The sequence below is a fragment of the Tyto alba genome, unplaced genomic scaffold (genome assembly GCF_018691265.1).
Source record: "Tyto alba isolate M040663 unplaced genomic scaffold, T.alba_DEE_v4.0 Super-Scaffold_38, whole genome shotgun sequence".
Lineage (NCBI taxonomy): Eukaryota > Metazoa > Chordata > Aves > Strigiformes > Tytonidae > Tyto > Tyto alba.
Window position 1 is genome coordinate 16,795,964 of NW_024881313.1, and position 22,265 is coordinate 16,818,228.

Consider the following 22,265-nt stretch of genomic DNA (forward strand, 5'->3'; position numbering starts at 1 on the left):
TTTCCTGTTATAGTAGAACGGCGTATATAAAGCACTGACCTCTAAGTATTGTAATTGTTTCGGTCTTTCAATCCTTTATGCTGAAAAATGGAAAATCCTTTATGCATGGAGCATTGAAAATGTATAAATATTTTTGAAGAGGTTTCTTAGAAACTAAAAAGCTCTGGTCTTAGTTGAGTCAGCCTGTGATGTGATCATAACTTGGGTCAATTATGAAGTCTCATAAATTGAGAGTATGTTTTAAGCAATCTGGGTTTTGTTCTGGTTTTGTATTTATGAAAACAGAAGTTTCATGCAGTGTTCTTGAAGGAAACATAAGATGCCAACTTTTTAAATTCAAACCTACTATTGTACTTATTTGTACATAGGAGATAATGATGGGTCTAACTGCTGTTAATATATAGAAAAATACTCAGTCCATGCCTGCAGAATGGATGGAATAGCCTGCCAGTATCTATTCACATTACTTATGCATATATATGCCCCCAAGCAAACACATTCAAATCAGTATTAGCTTCCTTGTCCATCTTTCCCAATCTAGATCTAATTGCCTATATTGTAATATAATTGCTTCTTCCAAGCTTTTGGATTTCATTAGCTACTTTCAAAGAAAAAAATAACTTGCAAGTTTGTTCACTGTTAAAGGACAGCACATAGACAATTCTAGTGACTTACTTTTGAAAATGAAAGCTATGACTTTCAGGGAATTACATTATTCCAAGCTGTAAGAATGAGGTAGAGTCAAACACTGCATGATGCCTGGAAGGATCACAAGAACTGGCAAAACTGAGATATTCAGAAAAGACACCTATAAGTGAAGCTAATCTTCCTGTTGCTCCCTCTAGAATAAACAGGAGATGAGCTCTTCCACAAAAGCCACCAAATTAGGCTCCCAGTCTAAATTGGACAAGTCAGGAATTTTACAGACTGTTGAAAGTCAATTAACTCAGGTAGGTGACACTTAACCTTTGTGAAAACCTGCGCTGGCTTCAATGCCAGCTTTATGTGTCTCTGCAGGAATTAAAGTCACTCCTAACCATGGAGGATCCGCTAGTAATGTAGAGTTAGCTACAAGGTCATGAAAGATTCCTAGCGCTGCAGAAACACAGGTTCTGGCTTAAAGGATGAACACTGATGGTATCACATCCAACAACTAAGACCTAATTTCAACTACGATCCTGTTACTTTAAGAGATTTCTTCTCTTCAGTTAACTGCAATTTCAAAATTTTTGTTTTGTTTTTTAATGAAAAATGCCTTTGTGCTTCAGCCTAAAACACTGGATCAAATTGGTTTGGGAAGGAGCAGATGGAAAAGAAATAATAGAATGGCTAAGTGAGTATAAGCCTCATCACATCTTGGGCAAGTGACCATGCTATAAATTTTAGAGCAGTAGACACACTCCACTGCTAATAAATTAGAATACTGAAAAAGGATTTGGACTTCTACTCTATTGGTAACTTTTTTCTGTCATAACAAGGAAGTGCCTTCACCAAAACATTTTGTATCTTCAACTTCAGTGGTAAACTTGGAAGAAGAGATGCTTCAGTCTCCTGCTGATTTATCTCTTTAACTTCTTGGTAATCTACCAACAAGACAGCCAGCTGATATCAACAATAAAATTTGGAATAGGTATCAGAAAGAAAACAGCAATGCTGGTGCAGCAAAGGCTTAGCCTTGTTTCAAGTAATTTTGGTCAAAAGAAAGTGGAGAAAAATTCTAACAATTTTTCTGGCAAGAGAAGTTGTTGACATAGCTGTTTATCCTGCTCATCCAACTCAAACTGTGCATGCTTTCTTCAAAATATAAAAGATGTTAACCACTCAATACAGTGTTGCCCAAATATCCTGTCTACAAAGATTCTTCATATGCTGAGAAACCCTCCAGTAAACTTAACACAGATGATTGATTGGGCATTCCTGGCTTACTTGGCAAACTTTCTTGATTTTGAGCACAATACTTTTGTATCAGTGTAAATCTGATGTAAAGATGACAAAATTCAGGAAACATCAAAAGGAAAAAAAAAAAAAGGGTGAATTCACATTGACTGTTTTCAGTCATGATAATTGAAATACACAACAGTATGGTCATCAGCTCACAGCAATGACCAGATGGACCTGCCACCAGGGGATGATGATGTGGAAACAACACTCAAAAGCTGATTAAAAACATGCTATTTGAAAGTCTCTTAGTTGTTATAGTGGAACAGAGAAAACAAGATGGCCCAAAGGAATAACACAGCATCTCTCAGTGAGCGCGATATAATTGTTAACTGACATACACCAGAAGAAAATATGATGCTATACAGTTTCTCCCTATTTACAGGTAACTGGCAATTCAAAAACATGCAAAACTGACAGAAGAAATAGAAGAAAGGATAATACTTCACTAATTCCACATTCATACTGTAATTAAAAAGGATAGAGTAATTTTAAGTTAACTATGATAATTTCTTCTTGGCATGGCTCATATCATTGAAGAGTCAAAGGAGTAATTAAAAAAAAAAAAAGCCAGAAAGACTTACTTATTCCATGCTTGTCTCAGGTTTTTAGGGCTGTACTGTGTAAACCGTTCTGTAAGAAAAAGAAGAGAGACATTCAGTTATTTATACTAAAACCAGGATTTTTTAAAAATATATTTATATACTGTCAGTTTTCATCATTTCATCGTTTCTATTTAACTACTGCAGCTCAAGTCCCTGGACAGGGGTAAAAAAAACAGCACAGGAGCAATTGCCATACAAATAGGGAGGAAAAAAAACCAACAAACAACAACAAAAAAAGACAAAAAAAAAAAAAAAAAAAAAAAAGACCCTAGCTTGTTCAAACAAACCAAAATAAACCATCATGACCCAAAGCTCATTTACTGCAGCATCATCAGAAATGGAAACTTTTACATCTATTTCTAAAGTAGTTTTCTGACTGTTATATAAAAAAAAGGAGCCTGAAATCTAGCATGGTTTTTTCTTCATCATACATACAATTCTCTGTGACCTCACTGTCATGTTTTTATGCTTCTCAGGAGGCACAAGAGTGTGGGTCTGAGTGACACACAGGGATATGGAAAACATGATGGCCATATAAGAGTCCATTTTCCAAAGAACACTTATAAATAATGAGCAGAAGTAACAAGTACAATGACATCTTATTTACTCAAACATTAAGTTCTTAAGTTCAGATATAAGTACTTTCCCTCTCATATCCAAGAAGATGCTTCCTCTGCAGTAGAACTCTAGTTGGCAGAGGAAGATGCTATGAAAGCTGCTGCAGAAGTGAAGAGCCAGTACTCTGTTAGCCCTCTGAACAGGAGCTAAGTGCCCCTCAGGAAGAAACAAATGCAATGCAGCTGGTGAATATAATAACATTTTCCATGAAGCCTCATCGCACTGAAATCCTACTGTGTAGACTGGTACTTGCCTGGGCCAACTACCCTAGTGTCATGGCATTAGTTGCTGTGAAGAAGTCCTAAACTTACAAAATACTCCATAAAACCTCAAAAATTAATTTTGCTTCCTCTCCACCCATGAGCATGACATTTAATAGGCACACTGTACAGTTACAACAGTACTATATATATATATGCACACACATCTGCATGCTTCTTACTGTGCAAAACAACCGTAGATGTAATTTGGGAGGGGTCATGTTAAAATTCCTGTATTTGTATACTTTGCTTATGTCAGTTCTAAAGTTGTCATATATACTTCATACATAGTCAGTTTTAAAGATGCCAAAACTATGGCACATACAACATCCTAGCATCAGTGTGGATGATTTTGTTTCTTATACCTATTGTCTTTTTTTTTTTTCTTTAACTAAAAACATATGCAGAAAATTCAGCTGTCAATTGACTTCACTATCGGAATTTTTCAGTAAGTGGTAGACCTGCACGCTGTGTCTGAGGGCCACTTCACGTTTACAGATTTTTTTGCTTTAACCATACTGATGCAGTTAAAGCAATGAAATCACTCCCTCTTAGATAAGTATGACAAGTGTCCTGGAAACTGGAAGCTACGTGACTATGACTAGTTTTAGCACCAATATAAATTATAAATATCACTTATGTAATATTGTGTCTAAATTTACTCAAATAGCAAACAACAACAAATGCTAACTACACAGTCATATTGTTAAAGGTTCTTAGATGTAGATGAACATATGAAACAGAAGTTTTAAAGGGATTTTTTGTGTTGTTTTTTTGTGGGGGGCATGGTTGGGTTTTTTTCTTTGCATTACCAAATCAAAGTTTCTGCACTTGGAAAATATTTGATTACTGTACATGACCATTAAAGTAGCACCTAGCTGACTTCTGTCAGAATGAAGATGTTTATCTAAGAAAAGAGATGACTCTCAGCAACTCTCAGATGTGCTATCATTACACAGTTCTCAACAAATTAAAATTATTAGGTTGAATTTTTATGAACTATGCTATAGGGTGTTATAAACCTTAATTTGTTGTTAAAATTAGGATATTGTAAGAAATAAGGTTATAGGTCATGTGGTACATTTTGCTAACAGAAAATATATTGCTCCATAAATATATGTCCCCAAATAAAATATTTTTATTGACAATTTTGTGCACATTTCTTAACATATTTGAAATAATTTCTTATATGTCTCATTGTTGAAAATGCTCTCATATTACTTAGTGTGAACTTGAGAAGCATTTAGCTTGAATACCACACTACTGATATTATCCTAAATTTTGTAAATTCTCTGCAGTACTTTCCAATTTCTGATAAAGTCAGTTATCCCGGGCACTTAGCAGCTTGCATACTATAAAAAGAAAAAGCAGTTTAAACCACTGTGGTAGTTCTTTTCTCTATTTTCTGTTAAGTCTCAATACTGCAATGAGTGCAGAACATAAGGGTTGAAGAGGGGAAAAAAAGAAGTTGCTGGGTATGTTCTTACCGAAAGCAGCAAGTGAAGAGATTTCCTTACAATCTTCTATGTGCACATATTACAACAAAATAACTTATCACACCTGAGGCATCCAGATTAAAACTACAGGAAGTGCCAATTTCTTTTTATCTGTTATGCATTGCATGTAATGCATCTACTACAGATGTGCCAACCCCAAGGCAGGTCTTTAAATCAAATGGGCAAAGTAGTTGGGAGTATTATTAGATGCAGCCATGGTTCAGTACCAGTAACACGGCACTGGAGTTAGTGCCTGTGATTATGTTTTAATGTCCAATAGTATAGATAAAAACTCAGTACTGAAGTACATGTTCTGCAGTAAGTTGTTCAAGCATCATATTGGAATTGAGAGTATGTCACAAACTTACAAGGGAGAGGAACATTACAATTAAAATCTTATCTGTTGTTTACTAATTCTGCTTCTGTTCTCCAGAGGAAAAGCCTAAACTCCAGTAAGGTTAACAGCCAAGTTGCACTGGCCTCAGCAGGACCCGAGCTCACCCTTGAATTTCAGTTTAGAAATGTGAAGTAAAAACATATATGCAAGAAGATACCCATAAAAACTGGAAGAAAATAAAGACTTATAAGTAAATAGTCCAGCCATAACACTGTCCATTCATTTATGACAAAGGACTGAAAAATAAGATGCAGCTAGACGGTAACCACAAATCTGAGGTACACATGGGAGTTCAGCTAATAAAGTGCAGATTTGCACATTAACCTATTTCGGTGCAGAAAAGTGCTGGGTGGAAGGAGAACTGAATTGACTTGAAGCACTGCTGAAAAGCTAACCTAGACCTAGGGAAAGACAGCTTTTGATTTTATCTGTCATTCTGCAATATGTTTTGGTCAGATACTGAGCTGGTTCAAACTGGCACAGCAACACTGATTTCAACAGATCTACATCCACTTAAAGCAGTTGACAAGTATCATACACAACATATTTTCTTGACTGACTGTCAGAGGTTTACTTTAATCAATTTAAGATATTTTCACTGTGGGAGGAAAATACAGAGTCAACCAATTGGCCAAATTGCTTTAAGGCCTTAATGTCCAAAGATCTGTGTCAGTTCTGCAAGAAACTGAAAAACTATTCCTATTCCAGCTGAATTTTTACTGAACAAGTGATACACTGGAACCAGTCATGTTAATGCTGTTATAAAGGACATGCATAAGCAAAATGAACAAACTTCTCAAAGGGATCTTCCTTCTTTACTCAGTCTACTGCTCTACTCCAAACCTCTTTTTAAATAAGTACCTTATACACTATATTTACCAGGCAGGAAGAGGGAAAACTAGAGGGAAAACATGGATAGGGTGAAACCCTGTCTACAGAGAGGCAAATGTTAGTCTTGAGTCCTTAATTTAAAAATCTATTTATACTCTGTGCAACTGCAGACCATGCTTCTACTAACTATTGGTATCAACTCTTTCCCTCTACTTCAAGCAGATTAGAGGCTCCTTGCTTTGAATTCTTTATTAGGGCAGAAACCACATATCGATAAAATACAGCTCACCTTTTTCTACACAATTTTGTGGTCATGCCTCCAACCAGAGTCTTGTTAACTTTCATGGACAGTATAACTAGATGGGACTACTGTGGTAATTAAGCCCAGACTTGTGTACATGCCAGCTCTTAGTACTTTCCTGAATTAATCCTTCTTTAGAGAATAAAAAACAGAATAACAAAACCAGATGATTTTTATTTCAGTTGCCAGAACAGAGAAGCTACAATAATCTTGTCCTCCAGTTTCTCCATCACGATCCAGTTTTTTAAGCCCTGAACTGTGAAACCACAATATTATATACCTATGAACACCAATCCTGCAGTCATAACACAGGCAAAAAAAGAGGTAACTTAACCTCCTAACTTTTATCTGAGGAGTTCCTGCTTGTGTCCAATTAATGACCAAACTGGAATTCAGTGTCACAACTACATCCCCAAGTTTTCAGTGAACCACTCTCACATACCTGTACAAATGTCTCTGTTCTTTATTGCTAGATGGATTTAATACAACCAAAACTAAAGCTATACATATCTGACTGTGACCAGCTGCATGAAATTACATTTTATGATACTTTCAAGCATATAGCTTTGGTATTTGTTTTTTTTCAGATGCTCCCATTGATTTGATCATAAAGAATAGTAATATTGGTCAGTAGATCTTGACTGTATGCGAGATCCTGGGAATACTGCAGAGTTACCATAGATGCTCCTCAAAAAAAGAAATCTTTGCCTGACATACATTATAAAAGGCAGAAGCATAGGTGATCCAAATCTTGATCCAACCTTGTGGAAGAAACCCCACAGAGTGAAAACTTACTACCCCTCCCTCAGAACTGAAAGGCAAACAGGCACATGTAAGAAATTAATGCAGATGATCACATCATCACCCACCCACACAACCATCCTCCAGTGCATGCGAGCCACTGTCAAGAACATGAGGCACACCATCTTGCTGAGGCAGCTGCTCACTCTCATCAACACTGAGATTGAAGAAACCTGAAAAACTGTACATTTACAGATCAAGATTTGATCTCAGACGTATTTTGAATTTTTATAGTTTGAATTGTGAGTATATATACTAGAGTTCAAATCTTTTCAGATTATTATTATTGTTAAATGTGCTTATTTTGAATAAAAACACTGGAAGACCAATACAGTAAATTCATCTGAAATTTAAAGTAAAAGTGTGATTTTAATTTCCTTTGAGTAAATACCTAAATATTTGTAATTCTTTTGGGAACAAATTTGGGAAACAAAACTTCATCCTCTGCATTTTTATCTCAAATATACAGTCATCATCCTCACTAGCAACTATGCCTCACTGTTAAAGAGCTGGCTTTTCACTAGTGCTGTATTTCACTAGTCACAGGTGATTTTTGCTGATGTGAAACAAAAAAAGGAAGAGATTTTTCATTTTGTTTAAAACCCACAGCACCCAGAAGTGCTCACCATTTGCTTCTTAGAAGGCCATCTTAGCCAACTCTTGATTAATCAAATGATGTGTTCATAACCAATTACTGTGTAAAACGATCCCTATGTAGAACTGCATAAATAAGAGCAAGCATACAGTACTCATATTCCTTACTGGAAAGAAGTACCAATTGCATGATCTTCTTGTAGCATACCATTTACTCTTACGATTTTAAAAGGAGTAGGCTAATATATTACATCCACACGTTCAGAAACTCAGCCTCAGAGCCAAGATTCACTGTTCTGCTAGACACTTTATACGGCCCAGTCAGAGATGCAGGGTGGTGCAGTTGCACAAATGTTCTTCTGTCAGTAAATGGATTTGAGTTGCTCTTTGCTTCAGAACTTGCAGCACAGCTTACTCAATGCCTCATCTGCAAAAGAAGTTTTTAGGACTGTGTCCCATGACCAGTAGCATCAATGAAGTGATTGAAATAACAGCTGCAAAATGGAAGCAGAAGTGAGCAACCAGAGGGAAGAAATTCTCGAGCCGGTTGATTTAACAAATCTGATGCATCAAAAAAAATATGTTCCTAAAATAACTGCTCCCAAATTGTACTCAGCTTGAAGACTTAGGGCAAAATAAAGCCTGTGCCAGAATGCTCATCCATTACACCCAGCTGTATTAAGTGGTCTTAAAAATGACAGTATTTCTATTTCTTTCTGTTTCTCATTGCCTTCAGAAAACCGCTCTACAGCAACACTGTTGCATATGCATACTCACTTGTATGCCCACATATATACATACCTACATGCTCTCCACTGCAAACATCATTATCTGCCTGATAAACACGCTCCATCTGACAGCCCTGCATCAAGGGCAGGTTCAAACAGAAGCGAATTTCAGCAGAACTCACTAGTGAGCTTATTAGCAGACCACTGAAGGAACTACTGGTCTGCTGTGAGAATTGAAAAAATAAGCACTTGCATTTTAAATAACATAAAACAAGATGAGGGCTTTTTCTCTTTTATCAGTCAGAAAAACACACGAACCTTTGCCACGTTTGCCTTGAAAGGACCTAGAATAGGCAAGAAAAGCTACATAAGGAATTAGAAGCAGGCTACATTTTTACTTTTTAGCTCCTTTTTAGCACTATTGATAATCAGCTTCTAGCCTAAACCAAAGAACTTAAAATGCAGTTTGACTTCAAGGCATTTTTTACATTGTTAATCAAAACATGCCAGCTAATATGCATTCCTTGATTAATGTTCTTCTCTACTTAAAACCAAATGTGATTAGCTTAAATGCAAATATTTAAACATCACCATAATTAATATTTTGAAAAGTCTAATGCAAGATTTCTCTAAATGGCTTTTCTTTACATTTAAATTAGAAGTCTAAAGTGACTAATACTGTATTGTGATATATAGGACTCATATGCTATTTTTATTAAAGATTAAATCCTGAAAATATTTAAATTACATTAGCTAAAGATACAAAGACATGCATCCATGCTGACAAGCAAATTTTCAAGCACTATTTGCAGCACTAATGTGCAATTAGTTTTTACTGAAGTTCAATCACAACTGTAGTTTTACCATAATCATGAGTTAAACGTCCCTTTTTTGTATCTCAAAAGTCTTGAGAAAAATTACTTCAACTCCCCACCCTCCATTCCCATCCCCTCTCCTCTCCTCCCCCTTCCCTTCCAAAAGCACCTGCTTTATCAGAGCACAGGTTGTGTAAAGAGGAAGGATAGATGTTTTTTTCTATACTCTGTACTGAGCATGAGTAGAAAACACAATATTAATAGCCAGCATTGTCTAAAGCACTGGACTTCTATATTAAATGTTTCCGCTTTTAGCAGTGCTCACTCTGGCTCCCTTGCATATATAATAGTTACTTAAACTTTTCAGTTTCATGCAATTTTCAGTTTCATGCAGTGAAAACACTGACAATTCTGCTTCCCTTGGGCTGTGGATACCACAGACTTGAGGATACACCAAATATTACAATTTTGCCAAAACTAAAGAAGGGGGGAAGAAATTTGAAATGAATTCTTTACAGATCCCTCTCTCTCTTTTCTTCAAGTACTCAAATTCTTGAAGACTCCATCTATACCAGTAATTTAAACGTGCTCAGGACTGTTGTCTGGCTGAGACACCATCACTGTCCTGCGTCCATACTACTGCAGCACGCCTCCACCTCCATGTTCCAATACAGGAGGTGGGAACTTGCTTCTTCTTATGGGGAACAGTCCCCAGCCCACACTAACTCCCAAGCCATGCCCAGGAATTCATTTGGAAGCACTAGTTGTCATGAGCTAAAGGCATGCCAGAGGCTGCTCTAAGAGTATAGCAGCAGAGATTCCCACATCACCTGGGAACACGCACTGGCATCAGTGTAGATATAAACAGACAAGGTAGTGATTCAGAGTCTAACAAACTGTTGACAGGCTTTGGTGAAACTCTACAGGAAAAACTGTTATGAAAGTTTGAAAAGCCTTATGTCCTCATATACAGTATTTTCATGGGTTTGTGCTAAAGAAATTTAGTCTCAGCCCAGCCCTACTGTAAGTGAAGACTTAGGCCTTTGAAAAAACTTGGCTGTCAATCAGCTGTTAAGATGCAGGTAGGCAGATCATATTTCTAAACCAAATCTATATTTATTGATCACCTGGGAAGCAAAGCAGAATTCCTGAGTCAGAACACCAGCTCTGCAGTGGTTTTGTCAGTCATAGACTAGGGATTTTTAAATAAATCCACTAAGTATCTGTCAATCTCTGGCAGGCTCTATGTTATGCAGTATTTCTTATGAATGCTGTTTTCTTATTCTAGTTTTTTTTTGTCTTCTGTTTTCTCCTTAAGGAGAGTCTCTTTCTCTTAACTCTCTTCATTCTGACTTTAGGGATTCTCTTTTAAAAAACAGTGCTCAGTAGATGTTTCCATTGCCTCATAAAGACATCTTTTCAGGTGTATTACTGCATACCTGATCATCTGTTGAACATAGTGAGGTTCAGGCTCCTACACCATCAGCCCAAGATTAAATATTTAACTTTCTTTCCCCTAGAAACAGTATTGTAAGGAAACTGATGCACAGTGGACATTACAAAGCATTCTCATGTTTTCTCCACCTTCTTAACAAGTTATTTCTTCTCCTTGACTTTTACCATCTCTTCATGGCCACTGTCATTTCATTTATCTTCCATTGTGACCATATCTTACCTTCTCCCACTTTGCTCACTGACAGTACCTTCTGATAAATCTCTATTTAGCTTCCCAGGATGGAGGTTATGCAGCATCAATCCCAAACACAAATTGAAAACGTAGGAAAAACAAAAACTTGACTTAAGTGTAGATGTTGATCCAAAGGCTTATCTTGCTCAATTATTTGGGCAGGACTCTAAATCCAGGAGAAATGGCTGGAGAAGAAAAGAAGGTAAGACTCCAGACTAAGAAAAACAGGAGATTTAATGACAATGGAGAGAATAACACACAAAAATCAGGAAGACTCAGGAACAAGACTGGTGAGGAAGCAGCTTGCTTTGGAATACTGCTTCATTTCCACTCATGCAGATGAGACATAGCAGATGCCTAATTTAATTTAATTTCATTGTTGGAGATATTGGTCCAGTGATACAATTGGTGATCAGATCAGTTTTAGTGCAGTATATCTATGTATTTCTTAAAGTATTGTAACAAAAGAATACATGGTAAAAATGTGTTCTCCAAGTCATGTGTGAGAGGGCCAAGTTCATCATTTACAGTGTCTCTGTCCAATAACCTCTAACATGGGGCTTCTAAGCTGGATGAAACATTAAGATCTTATTGAAACACCAACAAACACTTTTCCATAATTTCCTCAAACTGCCTTCTTATTTGAGGGCAGATAATTTACTTTCACAGTGATCCAGAATGGCTGGGTGTCTCTGGAGATATGTGAGTACAGGAAGACCCACTCAAGATTATAGGAGTCATAACAGCTTCAAAGTGAATCACAGAGGTAATCTGAAGTTACTGAAATACTTCTGAAGTATTTCAGGATTTTCAAATGCATTATTTAGATTGTCCTTAAATAACGCAGGACATGGGTACATGTGTGTCTGTGTGCAAAGGTGCAAACACAAACTGAGAGGACAGAGGCTGAGGCACAGAGAAGACGCAAAGACCAGGCCAACTTTTAGCTTTAAGTGTCTCCCATACTTAGAGTACTTGTAAGATAGAAAGTAATCAAAGATCTCAAAGCAGGCAGATAAAATACAAGTTGTTTTTAAATGCAAGACTTTTTAAATGGCAAAACAAATTATGACCATTTTATTTTCACAATTACAGGCTGCTAAAATCACTGAGGTTAGAGGTTTAGAAGATGTAGAACTACCCACAGCCACTCTTAGGAACACATTTCTTACTCAGCCTCAGAAATGTTCCTGCATATTAAGATGACAGAGATCATCGTTGTTTATGCACTGGCTGCCTTCCATAATAATCAGACCCTTGGCCACTCTAGTAGACGAGACACTAATGCCATGATTTTCAGACATGTTTCTCCTGGTAAACTGTGATTAATTCTCTGCAGCACAGGACTGTGCCCTATCAAACCACTGCATGAAATTTAGTTATTTAAGTCTGTATGCACACATATAATGAAATTATGTTTCTACTCTCAACAGTCTTCCAACTCCATAGGCATTTAATGTGCCCAGCATTTTTTAAACTATAGTAACTATCACTGATACTTTCTGTTCAAATCCTATTCTTTTACAGCATCAAATCCTTGCCTGATTGGATGTTGATATCCTCATCACCAATGCTCTCCGCACTTCTCAATTTATTACACTTACTGTTTGTAGCTACCAGTCTTAAAACTCACAAAGACATGCAAAACATAGGAGTTACTTAACCCCGTTATAATCTATATTTAAATACAGTAATTTCACAAATCTTAAAGAATAGTGGAATTGGTTCAGATTTGGCAAGACATTTCAGGTTCACTCCTGCATTCCTCTGCTAAGGAAAGGAAAGATTAAGTCATCTTAAATGTACTATTAAAGCATTAACCTCCTTTTTTGCTCCAAATAATTCAGTTGGGAAAGGAGAGTCTTTCAGTCCCATACACTGAGAAAATTTTCTCAAGGGTGTAACAACAATTTCAGACCAATAGGGAGGGGAGCATGGCTGGCTGAGCATCTGTGGAAGGAGACAATGCAGCCTTGCCATAGCCACTAAACTTTTAAACTTTTGTGCACAGGATGGCATGAAGGAAAGCATTTTTTTAAGGAACAACAGAGAAGCTCGTATGCATGATCAAACAGCTCCAACGACCCTAATGGCATGAGAAAATTGTGTAATTCCAGCCTAGGCCATAGGCCAGAACACTTTGTGCAGAGCATACTTTAGATATCAGTACCCCAGTATGATCCCAGAGGTGATATGTTTTGCTGCTCTAACCATTCCAGACTTTACCAGCACAAAGTCCAATTACTTAGTTTAGGAGTACATAAGTCAAGTTTTGGTTTTCCAATTAGATTATGCTTTCTATTACTGTAATTTCTAAAATCGGCAAATAAGGAACTGTAAGACAAAATAAATTACTTTTACCAAGGCCGTGAAGGATATAGGGTGGTACAAAGGGAGTGTAGAATATAGCATGTGTACAGAAGAGAGGTTTTTCCTTTGTAGTGCTCTCAGACCTCCACGGTGTATGGGAATTAAGGAGCTCAGTGCTCTGCATTAACAGGTCCTAGAAAGATTAAATAATTGACAGCGAGAATACTAATTACTCTGACTTGAAAACCTACATACTTCACAGATGTGGAAAGGATCCGAAAGAACAAAGACCACAGCATGCAGAAGCGGTGAAAATACTAAGTGACCATTTTTTCTCTTGGAGGCATCTTTCCTCTTGTCCCCATTCTGCATTTGTATAAATATTATGTATTCATAGCTGACAAAATCCATAGTCTGGGATGGGGAAAATAAAAGCAAGTCTGACACAATGCCTGTATAAAAATTAGATTTAATGAAGTGCTTACTGTGGATTTATTTCTTGATGTTCTTCTGTAGTGATAAACCCACATCCCTTAACACACTTGGAAGCCAAACAGAAAAATGAAACCACGAAATTTCTTGGGTGCCATCTACCGTTCAAAACATTCCTATATCACACAGAAGAATAAAAACAAGAACAAACCCAGAGCACTCACTGACATCTCTAGGGTTTTTCCCCCCTCTTTACTAGTTTGGATAAAAACAATGTCTTTGGACTGGTGTTAAAAAATACTATATTTCTGTATGGATTCTGTGTATGTGCCCACCTTTTAATCAGTACCAAGAATGAGAAACACAAAAGTTTGCAAACTTCACGACACACTGATTTAGGGAAAAACACTGTAGTATTTTTAGTATTTCAGTGAAAAAGTGTACTTGTTAAAGAAGGTCTACGAGTTCTCTAGAGAGCACTAGAGAGGGATTTCACCATACACCATTAAGACAGCACTAGGACAGAGACTGAAAAGCAATATGCAAGCAAGCTGTCTGCCTTCCCTTTTCTCAAGGCTTTGTGTTACTATCAGGGTAATCCCTACAATATATTTGTTTCTCTCACTCTCTTATTTTCAGAGCTGCCTAGATCTCTTTGTCCTTTTCAACTCCTCTGCCCCATGTCCTCCCTCTTTGCTGCCCCAAAAGCCACTGTGATCCTGCAGATCTGACAAATAAGACAGGCTGGAATGAAAAGGGAATCTTCTTTATGTCTGAGCTATCAGATGACTTGGAAATTAGGTTTAAATGACACAGGATACCAGGTTAACACAGTTTATGACAAAAGCTGACGGACCTATCATCTACAGTGAAGGAGAACCACTAAAGGAGACCGTAGGCCTGCAAGGACAAAAACATATGAAATTAGATTGCTGGGGCAAGTCTATCACTCACTGCCAGACTTTAGTCATATGGGTCATATGGTTATAAACTGAGGACTCATCCTAGTAAAATATACTGGGAGCCAATTAAGTGCTTCATCTGAAAGCATCTAGTAACCTTCTCTTTACCATCTAATCCAAACCCATTCACAGCAGGTCCAACAAGTTCAGGCTGCTCAGGCCCTGTCCAGTCAGGTTTTGAACAGGATGGAGATGTCAGACCTTTCTGAACAATCACTTCCAGTATCGCACCACCCGCATCAGCCAACATGTCTCCTACTCATTCACCTGTTTGGCATGTTTAAAAACCAGTATTTCTAAGATCCCCACTCAAAAGTTCACAAGACTATATATATTGTATATATACACATACATACATACATAGCATAATGAAGCTGACCACGTACTTCTAGCCTCTAGAGAACAAACTGCTCCCTGTCACACAAGGGCATCAGATGGTAAAACAGCCTTTCAAGAACTATTGTAGAGTATGACAACTTCAAGTACAACAAGCACATTAAAAAAACAGAATCTTTGTAGAAAGGTACCAACAGATGACCTAGTAATAACTTCAGCTTTCACAAAGTATTTTCTCTAGTCTTTAGTTTACTTTAGTAATTCCTCAAAGTTCAGGATGATCTGCAGAAAAGTAATACTGATCAGGAGTGAGCCTACCAGCAATCTGAAAGGTACAATACTCAGTGGCTGAAGAATGCAAGTAGGTCAGGGCTCATACGGTAATAAACAGGAGAAACTGCAAAAGCAAGCAAAGAAAACAGAAGAAAACCCTCCACCCTGAGCAGAATAAAAAGTAAGCGGCTATAAAAAGTGCATTATGGTACGTGCACTGCATACCAGGTCATTTTGAAGCTCGTGGGTGGCGATGCAATTATCTTTATCCTGTGCTTCCAGGAAGATAATTTGAATAAACTTGGTACTTCAGCCTACCTGGTTTGAAATGGGGTAAAGAGTGGACTCCAGGCCACGTATCTTCATTTGGTGTTCCAAGTACCTGTGCACAAGAAGAGGAAAAAAAAAAAAAAAAGAAAAAAAACCACACATTGCTTTAACGGAAAAGACTTAAGTCATAGCATTGCATAAAGCCACTGCTCACTGTAAGGTCAACGTACCTTACAATCTAAACTTTAAATAGGCTTAATTATTGGGGGAGAGGGGAAAAAGGGTACAAAACGTTAAATGATTACCACAGTTCAAATGTACCAGTGGAGTCAGTAAAGCACATAATGGTGCTGTGCTCCTGTCAGGTTGCCTACTTAACCAATACATGTTAAAGCTACTTTCCATTGACAAGTGTCAAGCTACCTGCATATCTTGGAGTGCTGGTGTTACAGAGGCCAGATATGTCAGCTCAGAAATAATTTCAATCCCTGTAAATTTAAATAAGATGAACAGATACCTAATAGATGCTAGGATAGCAGATTTGCGCAGATGGTGAAGCAGATGACCGAGATCATGGCATGTGCAAGAATGCACAGCAAATAGCTGTAATTTTAAGTGGATGTATACATAAAAATAGTAAATTTTTAGGAAATACAGACTTTATTGCCTCATGGATTCTGATTTGTTTCTATTCACTTCAACTGTCTTCCTTCTTGTAGTGTAAATCAGACCAACTTTCAGCAGCAAAGTATTTAACAATTCTCATGTGCATCTTACATCCTCTGCTCATATAGAATGTTCACACCCTGTGCCTTTGGCCCAAATAACACATAAATGACGAGAACTGCTATAATTAGTTCTCCCAAACCTAGTTTTGCTTCATAAGACTTAACTGTCAATGCTTGCTTTAAGTGGAGCCAAGAGGAACACCTAAATTAGCAGCTCTAGAAATAAATTTCTCAATGAATTGTGGAATTTGATTGTGGGATCTTTTTTTTTGTTACAAATTTACACCCAATTTCCAACACGAATTAAAATGTTAGAGACTGTTTTCAGTATTTGTTATAAGGTCAGGCCCTGGAATAAAAGGCTGATATTATAAAGTGAAAACATTTCCCACCAGTCTGGTGCTTGTTTTGTATTGTCATAAATGTATAAAATCCCTGCCAGCCTTGCCCCTACCTGCACTGCAGATCTTCTGAATAAATCTTTTTAACTTGCAACTCTTGAGTCACTGTGATATTCTGTGGTAACTTACATCAGCACAAAACAAGCACAAAGTTAGCATGAAATTTCTGGTCCAAGTATGTGAATGCTTGTGACACTTCAGGGGAAGCTACAGGACATCTACTCCCAAATGTCTGGAACTGAAGAGGTTATTTTTTGTAATTGTGTTGGCTACAATATAGATATACATTAAGAACATTAAAGGAAGGAACACTTTAGAATATTGTCACGCTTAAGATATGTAAACATTTGTTCAGGTCAATAAATTCAAGCTTAAGAAAATTTTTAGGAGCAATACTGGGAAGATGAAATACAAAAAGTGTTTCTTTGACTCTGGCAGACCTTTATTTAATAAAATTTATAAATGGGCTTAAAAACTTGAGGCAAAATTAAGTGACCTCTTAAACAGACACAATTCTTACCTACAAGGTGTGCTTTATGATTCTAAGGCCACAAATTTGTTAAGAAATTTACAATACTAATGTGTTTCTAATCTAAGAATATTAATGTAAAGATAATTTTTCTCCACTATCAAATACAATAAGCAAATAGTCCAGTTTAGATGTAGTATGACCAGTAGGTGAAGGCAGAGCACCAATGTGTTAGACAAACAAAGGTGACAGTATCAGTGCAATTAGACAGTATAAGTTGATGTGGTTATTTGGATAGGCAAATTCACTGATTTTTCTTAATTGGCATTTGAATAAGATAATCCTGACCCTTCAACCCTGATTCATCTCAACACTTGTATTAATTTCATTATTGCTATTGTGGAGAGCACAATTCTCTCATTAAACATAGAAGAAGTTAGGAGACACCATTGACACTATGTCACTAAATCGATTTGCAAATAACTTTCACTCAGCTTCTGCATTAAAGATCCTGGTGCCAACCACCTCTCAGACCAGGAGAGGGAGCCCGCGGATTAAAAACGAAGAATCTTGCATCCTCAGTTTAAATTAAGAAATATGGTCCTCAATTTTGCAACCCCTCTTAGCAAATCAAAGGAATATTCTCTCATGAAACGTTATGAATATAAGAAAATGAGCCACATCCTTCTAAATGTGTGTTCTCTTATTTTAGATGAGAGATAGGCAGCTAAGGCACTGTATAGCTGAATATTAAAACCAGATAACAGTATCTGGAACTTCCAGTGCAAGGTAGAATATTTATCAGACCAATTTAGTGTAGAACTTGGAGCTAAGGAATGGATTATTCTGATTTTCAAAGTTATATCAGGTTCAGTAAAAGAGGGCTTGATGGGAGATGACTTTTGTAATGAATTTTACATGACTCACAATTTTTTGTTTCACTAGTTTTCCAGTCCATTTCTTTAATATATTCCAGCATATCTGCTGTTACAGTGTTTAAAAGCCAGCTACAAACAAGTTATGTGTACTGGAGTATTCGAACCACCTACAGTATTTAATACCTCCTGTCAAGGGTAGCAGTGAGGCTGAAAGCAACAAGGTTTTTCTATCATCTAAATGCCTACCATTTTTAAGGTAGGGGCAACTTGGTAGTTCAGGCAAGGATTCAGACACTGTATGTTAATGCATTGTACAAACATTATAAAGATCATCCTTCTTCCACACAATTTTTAGCATGTACAATACAGAAATTCACAATATGTGACTCAATCAACAAATGAGGGCAAGGCAGCAAGTGAAACATCTGTGGTTTTGGATAAGATGAAACAATCACTGCCCACAGTTAGGTCAACATAAAGAGACTTATAAACATCACCTTGCAAGTGATATTTCTAAGCCACAATGAAACCCATTTTGCCGAGGTGGAATTAGGCAACCCAGAGCAATGAGTTTTGACAACTGCTATAAGCAAAGCAGAGTTCACCTGTAACACCATGGTGGTGAAGGATCTGCCTTGTTTTGTGGTTTACAAAAGAGAATTAAGGGACCAACGGGGAAAAGGAAAGCAGATGAGGAAGGGTGAACTGACCAGTCTTCTGATTTTACTCCAAAAGACTGCCCCTTAGCAGTTAAGACTGATTATCCAGACCAAACCACTGGCACCATCTTAGTACCTAACCAATTATATGAGGGAGCCGGACGTAGCAAACCACTGGTTACCCAGCCAGTGCTAGAGAGCAAGTCTAACCTTACAGCAACCAGTGGAAGTGGAAGATACAGGAGACACAGCAGCCTGGGACAACTGAATGCCAGGAGCTGTTATTTCACAGGTGACCTCCTAGACCTATCATTTCATGATTCGCCATTTACTTCTCATCCCAAGCATGTCACCAGGAATTCTGTCTGTTATACATTTTAACTCCTTTTCCTTCCATTTTGTGTTCCAAAACCATGCAAATAACCACCACTGTCATGGCAATCAAGCCCCAAATATTGGAAGTAAGTTTTTATTTACCATGGAGAATTATTTGAAAAATCTAAGACTAACTTGTTTTCTTTCTCTACTGATAATTTGCTTCTCAGTGAGGTAAACAATCAACTTACATAGTTTGATATCCTATTTTTTAAAATTGAATTAATAAGACAGGAATAATCTACAATTCTCAAATTTGGAATGGATTTAATGTTTTCTAGGGATCAGGATGGTTATGGTTTCTGCAAAGAAAACTCCAAAACCTACTGGGTTTTTGCTGTTCCACACTAAATACAACACTCTGGGCTGTTTTATTCCCTAATAAATGAGATAAAATGGCCTTCTCATTTGAAACTTGCTGTTCAAAACCAGGATCAGATTCTAATTTAATTTGTAAGGTGAGAAATCTATTTATATGAAAATAACAGATTTATAATACATCAGGGTACTGAGGGCCAAATACCCTTACTGCCAGTTGACATTGTTACAGTTTGGCAGAAAGTTATGAAAACAGAACCTGCTGTTCAAATCTCCATATACAAGCATGATATAGAAAAATTTCCTAGGAAACACAACACAAATGCATTAAGGTCTATTGCATTGCCTTAATTTTTTAATATAAGAAAGAAGTTGTTTGCTTTTTTAATTTGATTTTACAAAGACTCATCATTCCCTTAATTAATCTGTTCCCTGTTGTGCAAGGGCATTATCATTTTACAGTGAGCATTATGCCACTCTACCAAAACAATTAGTCATGTTGTCCTGTATTCTGCCTCAATGCAAAATCAGTCTCTATTACTGGCATGTAATAAGGTCATTCTGGGTAACAATTTGTCCGGAAAAGCCATCTCTTGTGAGATGAGCAGCAGTGCAAATCTTTCCCACCAGCTCTTTTCCATGTGCTGGCATAATTAATAAAGATCAAGCATTTCCATTTGCACTACAAATTTTGAATATACAAAGCTGTATATGACTGAAATAATGCTTTAACCCTTGTTAGATGCAACAATCCCCAAGAAAGGTGATGGCTTGGACTTCAACAAGACAAAGAACATGCAGCATGTGGTATTATTCAGGTCTTGGTAGCAACAGAGCAGAAAAAAAAAAAAAAAACAACACAAGATCAGCATGCAAATTATCTGCCTTTCCTTAGACAACATTTATGGAAATCAGGCTAAGCAATTTGCTGAAATGTCAATTTTTTTTCACATTAGGTCAACTTGATGAACAAAGTTTAATCAAAAAAATGTCAGGAGAGTGAATATTTTTTTTTTTCCCCCTTCAATAAAAAAGAAGGTTTTGTTGAAAAATGTAACTAGGAAAGGTTACAAGCTGGATGTAAAAATGCTTTGTTAATTTGGTTTTCCTTTTAAGGATCATCAAGATTTGTGTTCCAGTCTTCTATGCTGCATTCAGTGAGTCCTTGGCTGTGAGGTACTAGGGGAGACTCTAGCTGTCTGAACTTAACAAAAAGAGGAGGAGGATAAGTATTGAAGAGCCATTTCAAAACCAGCAATCTTTTTCTGTTGAGTGAGATTTGGAGGTTTCAGATGTTCTGTTTTTCACCAAAAATCTGATATATTCTTCTAAAACATGTATATCTATTGAAGCTTTGAACTTAGTCAAAAACCTGGGAGTTCTTTTCCTTTTCATTAGAGGAAAGTATGTTACTAGTTTAGATTTGTCTCTTGAGAAGCAGTGAGAGTTCCAGGGTCTCACTATGGCAGCTCCATCACTCTCAGAGACACTTCTGAACATGGAATTTCCCATATGGTGTGGAAGAGATGAAGCTTATGTGATCTCTCTCTCTCGGTCTGTCCTGGTGCTAAGCCATTTGTCCAGATGATCCACCTACTGTTGCATTCCACTCCTGAGGAGACACCACTAGGTAGATCTTAACCACATCTTCCACCATCAGGGAAAGTCGTGTATTACCATCTCATAATGTCAGTGACAAAGTACGTGTAGTAGTGAAGACCAAAGGAGGAACTTGGTCCTTCAGCTTAGCATTTGATCTTAGTATAATGAGTTAAAAAAAAAAATTCATCAACTATTTGTGCGTTATGGATGCTGACTGACAACTGCAGAGAGGCTTCCTTTGACTCTCTGCTGGTCATAATGGATGACAGCTGAGTGTCAAGTTTAATATCCAAAAGACAGACGCAGAAATGGAACTGCCTCAATACCAGTCGTTTCTTCACATCAGGAGCTTAGCAGTTCAGTTTCCATAAGGGACAATAAATCTATCGGTTTGTGTAATGCACTTATGCATTTGTTAGACTGAGGCGGAACACATTTTAACTTTGGGGAGGTTGTGGATGTTTCAGGATTCCCAGATATAGTGAAAAAGTCACCTCATTTTTCCCTACAGAAATAATGTCTATCAGCTAAGATAACAACCACATATTTATTTGGATTCATGAAAAATAAAGACCATATACCTATTCATTGTCCTTGAGATTTAAAATATTGAAGCCTTACTTCATTAAATGAATGGTAAAAATTACATATTGTTCCTAAACCAGGAACCCACATCAATTCAAAGTTAAAACAACTGAAGTGAGACTATGTGATCAAGGCAGTCTCCTCCCATGTGGAAGACACTAAAGGTCTTGTTCAGAGACTGAAAACTGTATTTTAGCAAAAGTGATTTTTCTTGCATAGGAAACTCCTTCCATATTTTCTTCAGTTAACTGTCTTCAAAACATCCCTTCATTATTCCCACAGAGGTAAGAAAGAAAATAGCGGTGAAATAGAGATGCAACATATTAAGAATACAGAAAATGTAATGTAACTTGTATGATTCCTCTTCAGAACAAAAGTGTTAAACAAGAGCCTATAATTCTTTACAGACAAAATCAGACTTTCAAATTCTTATTCTTAACTTTATGTATAAAACAGGTTGTATTTTTTGCTTCTTTATGTCCCTGTAAATGCTATCAAAGTCATAAAAAAACCCCTTGCACTGACGATACATGGTAAAAGGAAAAAGAAATTAAACAACCACCATTTTATATGCGTAACGGTAATACGTAGCAGAA

At 37.0% G+C, this 22,265-nt stretch overlaps 1 protein-coding gene across 7 annotated transcripts in view; it reads right to left on the minus strand.

The window, feature by feature from the left end:
* CDK14 (cyclin dependent kinase 14) overlaps nt 1–22,265 on the minus strand; it is a 320,024-nt gene that overhangs the window by 87,937 nt on the left and 209,822 nt on the right. For all 7 annotated transcript variants that reach the window (XM_042801716.1, XM_032991372.2, XM_032991368.2 and 4 more), the window contains 2 exons: nt 15,703–15,766; nt 2,523–2,571 (listed from right to left, as the gene is read on the minus strand). In XM_042801716.1, coding sequence (XP_042657650.1) covers nt 2,523–2,571; nt 15,703–15,766 — 113 coding nt within the window. The remainder of the gene's footprint in view (nt 1–2,522; nt 2,572–15,702; nt 15,767–22,265) is intronic.